General features: G+C 42.1%; 1 protein-coding gene across 2 annotated transcripts in view; it reads right to left on the bottom strand.

The window, feature by feature from the left end:
- NOTCH2 (notch 2) overlaps positions 1–19,081 on the bottom strand; it is a 79,027-nt gene that overhangs the window by 28,578 nt on the left and 31,368 nt on the right. The window contains exons 6-14 of one of the 2 annotated variants that reach the window (NM_001252033.2): positions 12,632–12,865; positions 11,917–12,072; positions 10,638–10,826; positions 9,414–9,527; positions 8,129–8,242; positions 4,552–4,785; positions 4,004–4,114; positions 2,193–2,385; positions 406–551 (exon numbers count right to left, since the gene is read on the bottom strand). In NM_001252033.2, coding sequence (NP_001238962.2) covers positions 406–551; positions 2,193–2,385; positions 4,004–4,114; positions 4,552–4,785; positions 8,129–8,242; positions 9,414–9,527; positions 10,638–10,826; positions 11,917–12,072; positions 12,632–12,865 — 1,491 coding nt within the window. Of the gene's footprint in view, positions 1–405; positions 552–2,192; positions 2,386–4,003; positions 4,115–4,551; positions 4,786–5,751; positions 6,001–8,128; positions 8,243–9,413; positions 9,528–10,637; positions 10,827–11,916; positions 12,073–12,631; positions 12,866–19,081 lie in introns of those variants that run through there. The other variant, XM_040704449.2, reaches the window with a different exon arrangement.

Genomic DNA, 19,081 nt, shown 5'->3' with positions numbered 1-19,081 from the left:
TTTTCCCAGACTTTGATATCTTCAAGAAAGAATTATCCTTCCAAATAACCTTATTTCCCCATTGAATTGTTTCTACACTTAAAAAAATGGATGTGATTTGGATGGCATTAAACTTCCAGTAACGTCCCCCTCAGTTCCCAGTGCATTTACATAGATGATATAGATTAGTTTAACTTTCTTACAAAGTAAATTGCAATTAGAACACTTCTTAGTAAGTTGAAACAAGGCTTAAGTACAGTCTTAGAAAGTTGTATCACATATATATTCAACTGTAATTCAACTTCACATAACCATGGCATTTTCCTTCTCGATTCCTATTTCCACACAGTTTAATGAAAATATTAAAATGACATTAAAAGTGCAATGAAGTGAAAAGGAAAAGAACAAAACTCTCTGAATTTTCACCTTTGAATCCTTTCCTGCAGGTACACCTATATCCATTCAGCAGATCCTCACAAGTCCCTCCGTTTTGGCACGGGTTTGATTTACATTCGTTCCCTTCTGTTGAACAGTAATCTCCTATCCAGCCTGGGTCACAGACACATTTGTACCTTCAAAGGCAAAAGCAACAGGAATTAGAGAACATTTTGAAATGACAGAATACTGAAAATAAACCACCCTTACAAACACACTTCCCTCCTGTTAACAGCCTCCGTGAAGCTCTAAGACAGCAATACGTTTCTGTTTTGACAAGACCATCTCAATACATTTAAATAAAGGCAGGGAAAAAACATGACAGAAAGCAGAGAGGAACAGTAGGTGCCAAAGATGAGTGGACTAATTTAATACAAAGTAGTGGTTACCAGTGAAAACAGGTGGTTGGGAGCAGCAGCAATTTACTCTACCATGTTTCAGAACCTGAAGTGGAGCAGCTCTCCACCCACATGACATAGAACCAAAGTCTTACTGAATCACCCTGGACTCCAGCCACACAAAATGCATGCTGGCCTCCTTCTCCATCATGCAGACAACACTAATTTTATCTCACACCAAGTATAAGGTACACATGGGCATAAACAAGAAGGCTGAACCTGACATAAAGGCAGCCTTCCCGTCAGCTCCAGAAAAGCGCTGAATCCTGCCCTACAGCTGTGGCAAAACCCTTCCTTGCCAAGTGCTGACAACACTTTCCAGGACACAACATGCATGCAAGCCACTACTACTCTGGACCAAGGGAAGTTTCACAGCTATGACCCTGTCCCTGCCTCCGCTTGTCAGCTCCACAGCCCCTGTGCTCCCAGAGCCCGTGTAATTCATTCACCACGGATTCATCCCTAACAAAAAGAGGTCTTGATTCAAGGCTCACGAAGTCAGCATTTGGTCTTCCTGGATGGGATGATTCAGCAACAACTGGTGCCATCAGAACGGCCAGAAAAAGCTTTCTTTTCTTCTCAGAGGCATGCAACAGTGTGACTAAAGCCGATTAAATCTGCCTTGGCTATGCTGTTCTTAAGACAACCACTGCTCAACAATAAATCTCCTAATCTTGAGAAAGCTGCTAGAGGAAACAGTCAGAGGCAACTGCTTTCCATCAATGTACCAACTTAAACAGGATGCCTTGCTTAGACCAAACAAACAAAACACCAACCACCAACTTTTCCCCTAAAAGCAGATGACTGAGATGGAGGGCATCAACATCTCATTTTTACCTTCTCCTTGACTTTTCATCCCGAGCTCCTTTTCCAAGCCTTGAAGTACCACCTGTGATTGGTTGCTACACCAAAATTTCCCCACCTGATCTTCCAAAACTACTCTGCCTCCTAGTTTTCCGAGTTACCTGCTTGTTCCTTCATGCAGAAGGTTACTATTTGGTTAGCAATAATGGCTTTAGTCACCAACACACTGTCCACACTCAACACTTTAGACTTTGATAAAGCATCTGCTGTTTTCCAACAGTTTTGCTTGGAACCACTTCTTTATTTTAATTGCATTCACTCTATTAGATTGAACTACTGAACTCTCCCCTTTCAGCGGTGCCCATGCAGGGCAGACAAACTCATGCTGAAACAGCACAAAGGGCAGCTGGAGAATAAAGGTCTACACCTTACTGTGATTATTTCATGGCCGGCAAACAAGTAATCTGAGAAATTAAAATTCAGAAACCTCTAATCAAGGTGGAATTCAGGGTGGTGGAGGTGGGGAAGAAAGTATAAAAGGCAGTAGATACATTTGGTGTTCCAGGAAGGACTTACCCACTAACAATGTGCGTGCAGTTGCCATGTACACAGGGATTACTAAGACAGCCATCTGCCTGTGACTGGCAGTGAGGATGATGGTAACCTTCAGGACATACACAGCGAAAGCCATTGACTTCATTTATACATGTTCCACCATTATTACAGGGGCTGGATGCGCATTCATCAATATCCACATTACAACGTGGGCCTAAAAAATACAAACCCAACCAAAACATTCCTTATTAAGACGTATTTCTTTCAAGAACATTTGACCTGCAAGTCTGTAAGATGGTGTGGTTGAGACAACCCTGTAAAGCTGAAGCAGAGGTACAGATCTCTCATGCTTAAGTAGCTTTAACTGAAGACACAGAATATTTCTGCACCTGGAAAACAACACTTATGTTCAACAAGTATTTACAAACCACTCAAGAATCTCAACAGAGCTGCATTGAAAAATCAGTAATTAATATTCAGTTTCGTTTTAGCAAAAGCAAAAAATCACTCAGCTGTGTTGTATTTGGAACAAACCTCTTGAGCTCCACTTGTCAAAGCCCTTCTCTTCTGTGCTAAAATTACCCACCCTCTGAACAACCAACACTGCCATACTGCCTGTAGTAAATATAGGTCTTGTGGTTTATTGCGTAAAAGGAACTCTAAATAACACCGTATCCTGTTTTGCCTCCTCTCTTTACAGTGTGTGCCAGAATTGCAAAATCCTTTAAGTATTGACCGTAAGAATGTGTGAGACTGCAAAGCTAAACAGAGCGAGTCCTGAAGCTGAAAAATGTTTTCAACGTATAGAAAGCACAAGGTATCAAAACCCCACGCAGGCTGGCTCTTTAAATACTAGAACAGGTCAATTAATCACGTTTCTGAATTATTTTGACTGATAACAGTGAGAAATCCAGCAGGATAACAAACGTGGTATGACAACGAGGAAGGACCAAAGGCAAGAACGATCAGGATCATGCCTCTTCCTGCTATGGGCACTGAAGAATATCACCATGACAGAGTCAGTGGAAGAAAGAAGCTTTAGAAGTTTAAAAAGATGCCAAGAGAAACACAAAGAACACATGAAACCTCTTAGCAGTGCTTCTAATGCGTTTCAGATCTATTCTAATTAGAATCATTCAGTAGTAAACAGTAAACAGACATGATGAAAAAACTGCTACAAATGGTACCAACTGCCTTACAACCATTATTTTATGAGCATGCTACCCTACATGCCTCAAAACGCATTAAGTCCATTATAAACAGAGCTGAGATGTGCTTTAGTCATCAGAACCAGTCAGTCCTGATGCAGACCTACAGTTCTGAGCATGGATTTAGAAGCACATAAAAGCTGCTTTTTTTCAGTCTTGTTTTTATGATTTTACACAACTTAGAAGAGGAAACAGCACAGATCACATCATCACATCACAGAACGCTGACTTCATGCTTTGCTTTTGCTGAAAGAGAAATACTAGTTGTGGTCCAAGCCCAAGGCACAGTCTAATCCAACACCTGTCTACACTGTTCACAGTCTGTGCCCCTGGAAAAGAAGCTGTGAATAATAAACCAAAGTCACATGGTTTTGTTTGTTATAAGATCGAGAACCATGAATTAGATGTAATTACCTAACAAGAATGGCATCTCACAGCACAGATTAGACCATATCTCCACTTGGTGTGACTTGCTGAAATGTAAGACACTGAGATGCAAAGATTAGAAGGATCTACTGAGATATTAACTGAGTCCCTTGCAGTCGGTATGCAGAGAACAGCTTCCTTAGCTAACAGGGTATCTACCATCAAAACAACCTCAAGCTATCAGGTAGCTGACTTTACCTGTAAATCCGGGTTTGCAAGCACAGTTGTAGCGATTAATGCCATCAATGCAGTCCCCGTGAACGCATGGGTTACTTGCACAGTCATCAAAGTTATTCTCACAGTTCACTCCTGGAAAAAAAAGGATAAATTAAAGGAATAAGGAGGTCAAATCTTAACAGGATCAACTACAAAACCATCCCCTGGAAAGAGCCATATTAAGAACCCCACCTGCTACGAAGTTACACAGGCAACTTTAAACAAAAGGGTAAGGCACGTAGAACAACATACCTATTTTTGTTTTCAGCAAACGTATCTGATTGAATTTTGGGGCGTAAAGAAGAGCTAAGTTCTTCCAAGACTATTTGCAGTACATGTGAGAGTTAGACAGCTCGCACAGACACAGGAGAACGCAGCAACCAAAATTAACGTGAAGCTGACAGTTGCTTCAGGCTCTTTACAATAAACTTATTCTACACACAAATACAGCACATGCCAGAGGAGATGTAAGAAATAACTAAATCTTGAATCCTGTTACAATCCAATCCTTCTGCTTGTCCCTTATGTACCTGAAGTGCCCGGCAAACAGTTGCATTGGTAGCCATTCACCAAGTCAATGCAGCGCCCTTGATGGAGGCAAGGATTACTGTGGCATTCATTGATCTGCTCACTGCATATGGCACCCATGTAGCCAGGATTGCATATACAAGTGTAGGAATCGATCCCATCTTGACATTCACCGTGATGGCAAGGATCAGGATCACAGTTGTTGATGTTCTCCTCACACAAAACACCAGTAAAACCTAAGGAAAAACGGCCAACAACAGTAATTAACTGGTACAGTGCTGCAGTGGATATAATGCAAACGTGGGAAGTATACTACTACAAACATTAGCAAACGGGTGGACACAACACCAAGGGTAATTGGGCACCTCAAGGCCATTTTCCAGCCTTGAAAAACAACTGACTTTTCCACTGCTCACAGAACACCACCTTGCAAGGAGAATCCTGCCATCAGAAGTGTTACCTTCCTTACATTCAGAATAGTAGCAGTGAGAGGAAAAACATACACCTCCACAAAATACTGACTTGCTTCAGTATAAACTACCTGAAGGGTCTCTCCTGTCTTTATTTCCTCTACACAACACCAGGGAATTTGACTTCTTCAGTACACGAAATTACTGCAAAGATGCTGCAGAAACCTTCCCAAGGGAACTCTTGGCTCGTGTCGCAGTTTCTGCAGCCCTGCTTATTGAAAAGTCTCCTGTTCCTCTCGTTGGGAAACTTTTCAATGACTCAAATCAACCACCAACTGCAAATTCATGAAAGACTGCATGCAATCTCCTCTTCAGTTAGGAGCAATGAAACAAGCATTAATTTGGCCTGTTTCATTCTGCTTCAGCTGGGAAACATCCTGAGCAAGAGCAGGCAGAATTTGTTCACAAGAAGGGCTAAAAAAAAATAAAATAAAAAATCAGGAAGAACAGCAAACAACTCCCTCAAGAGCCCTGTTTTCCATGATGGAACAGAGCTATATAAAACAGGGACAATTTAAAATAAATGGATTTCAAAGATGATGTTTGGAAGCCACAGCTCCCACTGCCTTCCAGCAGCTGGAGATAAGGAGGAAATTTCAGACATTAACTGGAGACTGATACAAACCAAGCTGCAGGGAATTTCAACAGCTGAAGAGTGATTCTCACCTGAGTACAACAAGTGGATAACAGGCTCCCCATTTTTCATACAGGTTTGTGGCTAGTTCTCTGGTCAAACATACCAGGTGACGGCTAACATTTCCAAGTTCTGCGAACGTATGCATGGATGAATGGGTGTGGAAGTAGGTGGGGAGAGGGAAGGGAAGCTAGTTAGAGAGATGGATATAAAAAGATGTTAGGGAAGGGAGAAAACCAAACCGATAAGAGAACGAACAGTGGCAAAAAAAAAAAAAAACAACAGGGGACAGAGGGAAGGAGAAGGGGAAAGACCTAAGACAACTCAAGAAAAAGAAAAGCCATGATCTACCACCGGGAAGGAGAAGTGGAATAATGCCAGAAGGGAAAGAAAAGACAAAAAGCAAGCAGTAAATAGAGCTATCTGTACAGCATTTGGCCAAACATTTTGCAGTTTTCAATCAGTTCTGCAGCTGGTGAATACCATTCAGGGAACACATATCACTCATATTATGAGATTAATAAAGCAAAAACACATTCAAACATGATTTTCCAGTAACTGACCTGCCCCAATGATGAATTTCATATTGCAGTCTTAGAAAGCTGTCAATATTAAATATTACACTTAGCATACATTTGTTTACAAAAAAAAATTACCTTCCTCCTACTGTAACTCAGCTGAACTACTTTAAGACAGGCATATTTCTCAATCTTTTAACTGAACATACCTTAATGATGTACAACTTCCTCTCCCTCTTTGTAGACAGAGTTAGATTAGGAAAACAAAAAACCAAAAAAAACAAGATCTGAACACAGAACATAACTCCCCAGGGAGGACAGAAAAAAGGCCCAATACAGAGCCCTTCTTCCATTTTCAGTCAAAGCACCAACCAATTTACTACGAGCTGCTGCTTAAGTCACATATCCAGTTGGATGCTTTCAGGCTGTTCCTGGAAAACGCCCTATAAACCATGTGCCATCACAGCAGTGGCAGCCTTCCTTTCTCATCTAGGAAAGAGGACCTCAGCACTGAGATGGTTCCCAGTAATGCAAAGCCCAAATTCAGAGCAGGTTCTGTGAAACACAGCTCTCCACACTGCCTGACAGTGCACGATCCCAAACTTCGCAATAAGCTCTGCAGTGGATTATTATTTCATCTCTGCACTCTCAGGGAATGAAACTAACCAGACCCTATGCTAGCTTGAGAAAGACCTTCTAAGGCAGACTCCAAGTTTGTCAAGGACTTGAGCTTTTTCTTCTTCTGTCAACTTATTCTTTCACGTGACACATATACAAAGAAGATTCTGGCAATAATTATTCCTCTCCTGATTAGAACTACTTCCTACTTCCAACAAGTTGTTTCTTCACGGGCTTTGGGTAAGGTTGTGTGTGAAAAGAGCAGGGAGGAAGTTTTAGGCTGATTTCAGCTGTATTTTGGACAGGGCAGAATAAATTACTGAAGTCGAATGAATTTGCCTGAGTAATTTGATTACTGGAACGATTCGAAATAAGAAAAATTGCACATAAATCTAACCAAGATGACAAAACATTTCCAGGACAGAAGCAGTCCAGGAATTTTCAGCTACTTTCATAATGGAAGAGCTAAAGCCAACGCATTCCATGCCTGCTCAGTCTGAATCTGCATCATGAACAATTCCACTTAGCATTAACTGAAAGCAACCAAAAGTTGTTCTCCACTGAGGATTAAGGTGTAACAGCTTTGAACTGCTCACATCCTCAAATTTGACCAAATGTAAAAAAAAAAAACTACAGATAGAAGTACACCTACATCACTCCTTGTGGCTCAAAGACAAGAAAATTGTGTAATTAAACCTGGCGTTTCTACATGTGCAACTGATCAAGCAGTAAAGGAATTCAGTGCATTAAAAAAAACCAGTTCCATCCACAGCTGTCAAAGTCTCTGTACAATGCTTGACAAATCATTTAAATGACATTATTGTAGGCAGCTACTGTGTGGCATTTCTTCCACTGGGCACAATTTTTACTGCACTTCTGTCTTTCAGTTTTGTCATAAAAGAGCCTCAAGGAGCAGAAATCATAATTCACAGTAGTACTGCTCTGTCCACGTCCTGTTCTTCAACTGTATGCTATACAATCCAACTTGGAAGAAAGAAAAGAATATTTTTCTTTTCACAGATGTAAGGCTTCACACTGGTGTTTTTCTACTCAAGGATTCCATGGTCAATAGAGAAGGAGCTGTCACCTTTTGGGAAACAAAGAGTTGGGGCTGAAAGAGGAAAGCCTGAAATCCCAGCAACTGCGAACTCGCTGCTGTCACAAGCGAAAGGGTTTCTGCACTTAAATTCTATTCTCTGCTGCAAAGAAGCAGATAAAGCTACAAAACAAACAAGTGTTTCAGAGAAAGAAAGAAAACACTGACAGTGCTTTGACCACTCCTGTTTGCATTTAGGTTACGTGCAATCTTCAGTTCAGAGGCTCTGAACACAAGACTAACCTGTGGCACACTGGCACTCATAGCCATTGGGATGGTCGATGCACTTGGCTCCATTGAGACACGGTGTGCTAGAGCAGTCATCTATATCAATCTGACACACTGCACCACTGAATCCTGAAAGGCAGAACGACAGCGAAAAGTCAGAGGCAATTTGAAGCATTTAAAACTAAACAGCTGTATTATTAGGAATTATTTAGCAGCAAATCCTTAAAACCACCAAAATGTAAGCTCCAATCTGAACTCAATTGCACCATAAAACATACAAACCACACCCTGGTTTCTTCATTCAACCCACCAACCAAAACACAGTTTCTATTCCCCAGGTCAGGGAAGCCTCAGCTTGAAAACAGAGACGGCCAAGTCCAACAGAAATAAAGGAAATGGAGCACAAGTAGTGGCTGCTACCAACCAGCAGCACGCCTGCCTTCAAAACTGAGAGGCCACCAATGAAAACTTTCCAGTAATCAAGACAATTAACTTAAAATTAAACACTTATGCACACTTTATTAGAGCCTTCAGACTGGAATTACTACAGCAGCGGGGAATGTGGTATAATACAACCCTGTGTCCTTCTACATACTTCTTGAAACAGGCAAACTATCAACAGGTTACGTCACACAATGCAGATTCTTAGGCCCTTAAAGAAACAAAAAACCCAAAATTCCAGGAATGTTTCTTATAGGAAGGAACCAGAGGAAGAATGGAATATGAGCTGGAACATCATTACTCAATGAGAAGGAATGCAAAGCAGGCTTTTGGTATCTTCCAATGTCAAAACTTCTCGCGAGCCACCAGGAAGATAAGGGATGTTTGCTTCATAGCTAACACTGATCCTTCAGCTCAGCATTTGTCTTTCTATTCTAATGAAGTGGAGACCCAATCTGCCTCCCTCCTCATGCAAGCAACATAAGCTCTACTGACGGAAATATGGCTTCTACCTAAAAACCTATTTAAAAAAAGCATGCAGACACTCTGATTTTATAATGTATTTAGAAGTAATTACCTCTCAACTGTGATATTCACAATGATGTAAGCTCTTGCTGCGTTCAACTCTTTAAGGTGAGATAGCCAACTGTTCCTCAACACTCACCAGCTACAGGCACGATCACACTGCCAAACAATACATGCCCATACTCCAACTTACCAATGACTGCAACTAACTCAAACAGGTGCTGCACCAAGACTACAGAAACTCCCAAGAAACGCTGCCTGCAGCCTTTCACTGCTTATCTAATGAGTTCTTGGTAAGGTGAAGCAGGAAAAGCTTCCAGAAATAAGTACTCACCAGGAGGACAGACACAGAGGAACCGGTTTACTTTATCAAGACACTCTCCGTTGTTCACACAGGGATTACTTAGACACTCATCAATATCTTCTTCACAGTGAACACCTTTAAAACCTATTAAAAAAAAATAATGTAAGAGTTGACTGAAGGCTTCAAAAAGCATCCCCAGAAGTGTAACTGCCTCTTTTATTAGCGCTGAAAGCTTAAAGCTAGTCCTGTTGCATTAAAGTTTGCTGTTTGGACAGAAACTATGAGGGAAGAGGAATGTTTTTGGGTAGGTTTTCACCAGAGGTGAAAGGGGATGCTGAGTGTGTGTGACTCTGTAAGGGGACAATTCTGTGCTGAATTTACAGCCGGTGTTTTCTTTTATTCGATGAGAAGAGACTGTTTTACCACCTTGGTAGGCATCCATCTATTTGAGTACGTGCCCACATAAGGTAACCTCAAGTTAAAGCGAATGACAGAATAAAGGAAAAATGCTAAAGAGGGGTAAAAATGACTGGGACTGAAGTTCCACCTCTCACAACAGATCTGCTACGAATAAAAATTTAGTCTGGTTCTCACTGTTTGAAACGATCACCTGCAGGGGTCACAATTTTTTCATCATACTTTGCACGACTGTCCAACTGGCAACATGTACACTTTATTACCTCTTCCTTTCAGAAAGCAAAATAGCAGACTACATAGGTCACTGGTATGCTGGACGTGTTAATTTTGGACAAGCACAGTGTCAACTGACTAACTTTTTTGGTATATTTTTTTCAGGTCAAAGGAAGCCTGCGTTATTTGGGGGTATTTTAAGAAGGAAAATAGAAAAACCAACAATTTTATCCAGAAGCATCGTATGCGTGTTTCAAAACACAATGACTCTTAAAGTTTGCACCTCCTATGTTTGTGGAAGCAAAAGTTTCTGCACACACATTTTACTGAGTGCAGCAACAAATACATTCACACACTCCAGGCTGGTGGACTACCTTCCCTCACGGAGGTAGAGATTGGTTTCTCCCTCAGCCCTCTAACTGCTTTCTCCCTCCCCACACAAATGCCAAGTCCGCCTGGCTGGAGCCACCACAGAAAGCACACCCAGTGTTTCATTTAGCCTCACCCCACTGCAATTGTGTGTTCCACCTCAGCAGAGCTGGCAATCTTCCCTGTGCTCCTCCTGGTTCTTTTTTTCCCCAAAGCTTTTCTGGAAGCCCCTTCCCAGTCAGAGACTCCCCTCACCTGGCATGCAGAGACACGTGAATCCTCCAATTTTATCCAGACAGGTGGCATCATTTTGGCACGGATTAGAATGGCACTCGTTGATGTCCATTTCACAGCGAGGTCCCGTGTATCCCTTCAAACACTCACAGTGAAAAGAGCCTTCTGTGTTTACACATTTCCCAGCGTGTTCACACGGATTGCTGTTTGCTGCAAGAAAGATAAATGCGTGTGGCAAAGCTTTTTCCCTGACCAGGAAAGCCACAGCATCCTTTATTAGTCACGGTCTTTTCCAGTGGTCATTCCTTCTTGACATGTAATACAGGGGAAAAGACTGTTCACCCCAATCAGGAAAGGCTAGTGTGACTGAAGAGAACATGTAGCAGTTAATGGCCTATCAGAGGCAAAAAGCAAGATTACCATCATTATCACAGAGGTCCTTCTTATTAATAACAGTTCTTAAAAATAGAGAGTTAGGTGGCAAGGATTAGAGAACTAGTGATGCTTTGAAGGCCTTATCTCCAGACCACCTTTTTGTTTTACTTCTTTCCTGAGACTGTCAATGTGTCATCAGAGCCACAAAGACAAATTTGTCCCTCGTATGTTTTCAGAAGGGAACAGCCCCTTTTGTCCAAGGCAGACTGAGAAATGAAATTCAAAAGAAGTGCTTCTTTCCAATACTTCCATACTGGTTAGGCATACCCCACTTGCAGTACGCTCCAGTAGCATAAACTAGCACACACAAAACCGTCAGCAAGTTTGTGTAAGTCCAGCTAACCCTCAAAACACAACAGGGTGATATCAGAGAACCACAGCTTTAAAAGCCCATGCAATCACTAGTCTCAGAAGGCACTCAAGAGTTCTATTCACACTGTGGCTGCCAAAGCCTTTATTTCTGCCACATGGGAATCTGCAATAGCCCCCCTGGAAACTGAGGTACTTCTGTTGCATCCTGCAGGTCACTGCCAGCTTAACTACTGTCTCTGTGCGTGCTCCTCACACAGAGCTATAACTCTGCTGCACAATGATAAATGGTTAAGTCCATCACCTCACTGTCTTCCATACTCCAGAGGCTAAGAGGTTCAAGCACGGACGGCTGCCCTGACTCAGCACATTGCCATGAGTCTCACACAAGATTTAGAACTCATCTAAAGATGCTGAAACAGAAAGGGGGAAGCAGGAAGAGTCTCACTTGCATTGAGAAGCTATGACAAAATGTGTGTACTTCTTCCATTAGTTTATTAAAAAAAAGAAACTGACCGCTGGTTATCATATTCACCATCAGAAAACAGAAACTTACCCATTGCACATTCATCCACATCCTCAGTGCAGTCTGCTCCTTTATGGCCCTGAGGACAGGTGCAGATATAGTGTCCATTCACAGGATTGGTATCACACAGAGCTCCCTTCTGACACGGATTGCTAACACATGCATCATCCAAGTGGCACAGAAGACCTAGAGAAGCATACAAGCATTCATTCAAAAGAAGCGAGATACAGCAGCCAGACCATATGTTACACAATCAAATTATCCATCTTGGTATTTCCAACAGAGACTCTCACATCCAGAACCTTACAGGCCTCAACCCAGGCTTCAACTACCACAGGGTTTTCACTATGCACTTACAGAACATCATGTTTAAATACAGACTCTATGACTTCAGAGGTCTCTTCAGCCTTTTGGGGCGCTGCAGTTGCTTACTACTACTGAAGCCATCTCCTGGGAGCAGTTAACTAGCTCTTCTCTCTTAACAAGCACGATGATTATTCTGGAAGCTGAAAACATTTCCTTGCAATATAAACTGTAAAACTCTTTCAGCTTAATACAGATAGTTCTTTGTTCCTAACTGCAGAGATTTAAGAAGTCTTTGCTCGTGGACAGTACATACTTCCTTTTGTCTTTTGATCACAAAACATATAAAAACAAACACACCATTTTAAGTACATGCATAAACTTCAGAGTTATGAAGTATTCTTCCCGAAGTGCGAGAGCTACAAAGGTTTTCCATCCTTACCTGCCTTTCCTTCTGGACAGATGCAAGAAAATGAAGCCACTCGATCGATGCAAGTCGATCCATTAGCACAGGAGGCCGTGAAGCAATCATCAATGTTCTTACTGCAGTCATCCCCACTCCAGCCATTCACACAGACACAGGCATAGCCTCCATTGTGGTTGGTGCAGGTACCTCCGTTCTGACAAGCGTTTGGCTGCAGCTGACACTCGTCAACATCTTCAGTGCAAAACTGGCCTGAAGCACAGAGAGGAACAGGCTTTATAAAAGTTCGTGCTGTGATATGAGAAGATTCCAGAGCAGACAGCACAACTGAGAAAAACACTTCAAATTGACTGCCGCTTCTTATTTTGGGGACATACAGAAAGACAGAAGCCTGAGAACTTCCAACGGTGCTGTTGTCAAACTACACGAGTCAACTGACATCCCTCCATGGCCCCAAAGGGGGAATGAACTGCAAATAAGCTGGAAAGGGTACAGGGAGAGAGCCAGAAGACAGCCTATATAGACACATCTGAGATGACTTGAGAATGCAGCAGCCAGAGGGACTGAGGAGAAGACAGCCTCACAAAGAAGGAAACATCTTGGCCAAAGCAACGCCAACAAGCCAACAGCAGAATAATTGTCAGTAGAACCACATTGGTGATAAAATAACTACTGTCTAACAACACGGAAGATATACTGGAGGGAAGAAAAGAAACACACGCTGCATCAGGGAGCCATAAGGGGAAGAGCCATCAAGTGCAACCTACTGAGACCACCTTCGCCAGACATATTTCACAGTCACAGCTCCAAGAAGTTCTACAGTTTGTGCTTCCAAAAGTATCCATCCATCCACAATCACTCTGATCCACCACTAAGATCTGGAAGCTACCACTTACATCAATACTGTGTTTAAATACTTACTTATTTCATGGTTTACTGTTAGGCTGATGTGTTTTTTGTTGTTGTTGTTGTTGCTAAGTTATTTATTCTTATTTTGAGTTTCTTCAGTGGGTAAAAACTAATGGCGACGTACCAGTTGGTTTCTTCCCATGCTGCTATATGGGAACACACGTGCAACCACATTGTACTGGTCACAGTCCACAAACTTCCTTGCAATAAACTATTTCCAACCTTCTGTTACATTAAGAACTCTGAAACTGGAAGCTTTTTCTTTCTTCTTTTTTTTTTTTTAATGCTTCATTTCAGTATTTTTTCAACGTTCTTCCTAAAAAGTTGGCATCACATCACGTAACACCAAAAACCTCCCCTTTATCACATGATGAGATTAGATTAATTTGATTTAAGGCTATTTTTTTTTCCCCTTCCCCTCCAGCTGACCCCACCTCCCTCGCTAGTTTCCAGTAGCTTTCCATTAGCTGGGCCAAGACTGGCTTAAGTAACTGTGTTGCTATTACCAAGGTCCTCCCCCCTTCTTCATTTCCAGCTATTTTATCAGGTGCACATTTATATTTGTCTGGAATTTCCCTCTTATTCCAAGAATAAGAAACATAAGAACAGGCTCCACATCTTTGCTGCCAGTTCTCCTAGGCTTCAGTTTATTCGGGATCGCCGATTTAAAAGCACTTATTGGATGCTGCTCAATTGTCACCGCATTTAATAACGGCCCACAGATTTTGATGCAAGAGTGGACTTCTTCCCTTTGTAGCAAAGGATAAGATGAAAAGTAGAAGTAAGAAAGGAGTTGCACAACTGACTGTTCTGTGCGAGCGCTCCTCCCTGCAGCAGGAAGACCTCAAACCCAGGACTTTATCATTTGAAGAAACGAGATAACGTGTCAGTAGCAGTACTAACAACAATAGAGCTTTCAGAATTAAAACTCATTTCCTGGATAACCTCATAGAGCAGTTGGGGAGGAAACCTAACGCTGCACATTTGCTACCTCCACAACAGCTCTCCGCGCCGTACAAAACAAAACCACGCATTTGTCATAGTAGAAGTTGTCTGCTCATTAGCTTTCAATATTAACAATTCCTTTAGCTTATCAGCAACCAAACTGGAAAGAATTGGTTACCTAGCAGTCCTGTGTACCTTGCATCATCAACACAACTGACTTCCTTTAAAAAAAAAAAAACATAATCAAGACGTTATTTGCTTATTATAAAAGACATTTTCCTTCTCCTCTTGGAGGAGGCCCAACAAAGATCAAAGAACGCACGCTCTGACGAATGCTCATCTGCAGCAGAACTGTTTTGCAGAAACATTCTTGCAGCACCTACATCCTCCTTTTGGCTGCAGCCAATTTCAACTCGGTGCCGCTGAGGCGTGAACCATTTTCAGCTGTGATGCTGCCACGCAGAAGTTCTATGCCTTTCTCAAACCATTTGTCCTGTGGTGCACTGAACAGCACTCTCGAAATACAACTTTCAGGTCTGGGTTTTTTTATCAGTGTTTTGTTCTTCTAAAGCAAGTGTGGCGAAGGTTTTGCCCCCTCAAACTGTCTGGATTTGCTATGGCCTTCCCATCTCAAACATCACAAATGTTATCAACCCTTTGTGATGCTCTTTGGTTTTTTTCCCCTAGCACTTGCAATGCATTTCTATACAGGATAGTATCAAGTGACATCACTGCTGTGCTTGCAAGAACTCCAGCCTACTCCATATTCCCACCCTCCCATGTTTCAAGAATGTAAGGTACTTGGGCTCCTTATATCTCACCTTCATTCAGCTTCCCAAACGTATAAAGCTCCTTTTTGCAGCTACTAGATCACAATCATATTAGTGTTTAATTATGAATATGAATGAAAGACCGCCTTGTCTTTGTGCAGTTTGTTTTACAAACAAAGGAGATCAAACTCAGAGTGTAAGAGAGGCGTAAATGAGCAATTAACCATTGCATTGTACTAGTGGCTACTTTAATGAAAAAGGCTTGTTCTCTATGGAAGTTGTAATTGAAAGCCAGGCTTAAGTAAGGTCTGGGCAAAAATATACCAATCCAAAGTAGCATAAGGCAAGCAGAACCTATCAACTTAATGACGTTCATTAGCACCCACAGTCTCATCACCCTCAGGCAAAAACAATTCCAGGCTTCAAAAGATTTCAGAACTATTTTTTAAATTATTACAAACACCAGAGCAAAGTCCAAGGCTGCTGAGCTGGTGAGAACACAAAGCAGTTCCAAGCTCACTGAAAATGCTTGAGATCTTATTGCTGATTTGTGAGCTGAGGGCTCTGGAGATGCATTACACAGCACAAGGTCTTCAAAAGAGAGATGAGACACATGATTTATAAGAAACCCATTGATTGCTTATGTGTGCTCTTTAATCTTTAAGTCTTAACAACACAAGATTAATGGTCAATATTGGTAATTCTTCAAGAGAGTTTCCTCTTTCAGAAACTTGCACACATCTACAACTGGCTTCCAAAAGAGCCCTCCCCCAAAGCAGCACCACCACTTCATTCTCAGTGAGATCAAACCATGGCCGCACTGCTCAACATCCTGAAAGGGCTGATGTGTGCTCCCAAAGTGGCCTCAGCCCCTTGTGCAAACACCACCAAGAGATGAGCATCTGGGGCATCTGCTGCAAAGAAAAGATTTGATGCTTCTGTTTTTTTGCAGCCTGGATTTCCATGCGGCGTCTGCCCTGTGAGCTTCTTGAATGGCTTTTTCACATGGAGCATATGACCCAAACAAGGACTTAGCTCCAAATTTCTCTATGAATAACCTTCACAAGATTTCCCCCTGACACCGGTAGATTTCAATTAAGCGAGGCAGAACTTCCCTTAAGGTTTACTTGAGGGATGCAGCTTGACTTAATTGTGATGAAACTAAGCCTATTTACTTGAAGCAGCATACGTGGTAACCTTGCTTTCTGCTTACTAAGAAGAATCGAGCCTTTCATTCATAAACTGAAATTCACCTTCCTAGTGCAAACTTCTAATCCGGTCATCCAGAAGTTTCAGCAGTTATTTCTCTACTTGTGCTTTTGCTGCTTCTACTTACACTTCTAAAAGAAACACTGCAAGAGCAGTGTGAGCTAGGGGAGATGTGAGCTTACATAGTGCTTCCAGCTCAGACACACAAATCGTACATTTTAATGGGCGTGTAAAAACACACATAAAACACAACAAGAAAGGAAGCACAGATTACTCCAAGAAAGTAATAAAAGCCTAACCTGACCTTGATATTTGCAGAGCCTGGGAAATCAGCAAAATGCCAACTCAGGTTTTGAGTGACCTTGCACAAAGTAAACAGCCAGTCCATACTGTATTTCTAAATTGGAAACTAGAAGTAGAAAAAGGGAACAGCCTTCAACTCTTAGGGCTTTTCACCTACTATGAAACTAAGTTACTTCCTGTAGGTTTCCCTTCAGAAAAGCTGTAAGGAATACAGCAGATGAGGCACGTGGGCTGCTCCCATTGACGGACCCCTGGGCAGGGGGGCTCAGGAGACTCTCCTTCAGCAGACATAGGATACAGTGGCCTGAGGCCCAGCACGTAACTGCGCCAGTCCTCACCAATGAGAAATAGCCTCCTGCTCTTTCTAATACAAAGAAAGCAAGGTTTACAAAGGTAAGGCAGCACGTTAAATGGGTGCAATCCTGCACAAGGACTAGAGCATTAGCTTCGGACAAATGAGAAACCTAAACGGTCACCCTGGGAAGCAGCAGCAGCAGATGAATCCAAAAGCTGACGCCACTGAGCCGTACACTCTGCATAAAATCCAATTTGAAGACAGGAAACCAGACTGATCCTACAGCTGAATGCAGGCAGGCCCTTCTGTCAGTTCAACCAGAGGTCTTCATCTTTGGCAGAGCATATTTTCCATAAAGGAGAAAGTTTTCTTGGCCTCCTAACAGCTCTCCAGCAGTGAAGATTGCTGATGCACAGCTGTAGTATAGGAGCCAAAGCCTCCTGAGAGGAGATCTCACATGCAATTTACGCACTAGAGGCATTTAGTAGGACAAAGGACACAAACATAACACTGCCTTGAAAACTGAGCTGGGAGGAGTTCGCTGCATCCATGTGTCACAAAACAACCACCACCTCAGCACTGGACTCAGACTGAACTGGAAAATCAGAATATCTTAAAAGTTTAGTGATGCTGGAAGGGAAAGATAGTTCAAGTTTGCACGAGATCCACCGTAGAGGAAGGAGCCTCAGGAGACAAGACAGCTGTGCTGACAGCATCCCTTCCGCTTGCCACTGCCCTCCGATTAGCACATCCCTACACCAAGGTCCTACCAGCTCTCCTGAAAGGGCTATCTGAGAAAACAGTGGATTTAGGTGAATTTTCCCTGAAAGAATAATTCTAATTAACAGCGCATTGCAAAGATTATTGTACAGTCTTTGAACACGATCAGCATGGCTGGAGAAAGCACGTCTCATTTGAACTGTTTACACTTCTTTCCTCTTTCAGAGGACTACTCAGTCACAAGGTGAACTGCACCTTAGCAAGGCTCAGGAACTGGAGAAGAGATAAGAAACAGTGTTTGTGCAAATGACAAATTCTAATTACAACAGAAGGTTAAGCAGTACAATACTTCAGGGGACCATGACGTTACTTCCCATCTCCAACCACCCATGCTCTTGTCCAGGATGCCAGCTGGCAGAGCACGTCTGTCTGGGGAAAGACATTTCCCTGTCCAGTCCTTTCTTTCTGTTTCTGATTTGTGTATTTGGAAAAAAACATTCGGTTTATCTTTAACCCACAGAATTATTTATACTTCTGGAGAAAATTAATTTATAATTAATGAATACATACAGACACTGGTGAATTTAATTAAAGGCCTGGAAGATGAATAGTAGGCAGCAGTGCTTTCAACAAATGCATATTTATATTGTCCAAGAGGAAGCCAGGGAACTTCAGACAGATTCATCCAAGTGAGGTTGCTGGGCAGTGCAACAGCAGACGGTTTGATGCAACAAATGCCAAGGACAATACAGAAGGAAACAGACTTCTCATGGAAGGGTTGCGTTAGGCACTCCTTGAGGAAAGGATTCAGCTTCCCTGGAAGAGTTCAGTGGGGACTTGGACACAGCTCACAGCTTTCATAAACAAAATAAACATCACTGATGAGACATCTGACTGCATGGAAGAACAACTAATGCAAACAGTTGTGTAACAGCGGTGCCATCGCTTCGGTTTAGAGCACACTTTGCAGCACTGAAGCCACCACCACTTAATACAGAGACTGAAACTGGGGTAGAGATCAGACTGATAGACTGATTGAAGAGGAGAATTTCATAAGAGACTTCCTAAGCAAATATTATTCAGAAAGCAAGAAAGATTATGATAAAAGTACAATAGGATAGTTATTGCAAGGAAGATACATAAGTGAGCAAATATTTTCTTTGTCTGCTTTGCCACCTGTTGTAATTTGCTGACACAAGGTATCATTAAAGCAAAGAACTTCAAACTTCTCTAGAAGAGGCAGTATCTTTGTACAGATCAGCGCTCAGAGCAACAAACGGGTAACGCTAACGGGGAAGGCTCTCATGTGCACGGTGT

Source organism: Gallus gallus, chromosome 8 (assembly GCF_016699485.2).
Source record: "Gallus gallus isolate bGalGal1 chromosome 8, bGalGal1.mat.broiler.GRCg7b, whole genome shotgun sequence".
Taxonomy (NCBI): Eukaryota; Metazoa; Chordata; class Aves; order Galliformes; family Phasianidae; genus Gallus; species Gallus gallus.
Note: the sequence above shows the minus strand (reverse complement) of the source record. Positions and strands in the feature narration are given on the sequence as shown.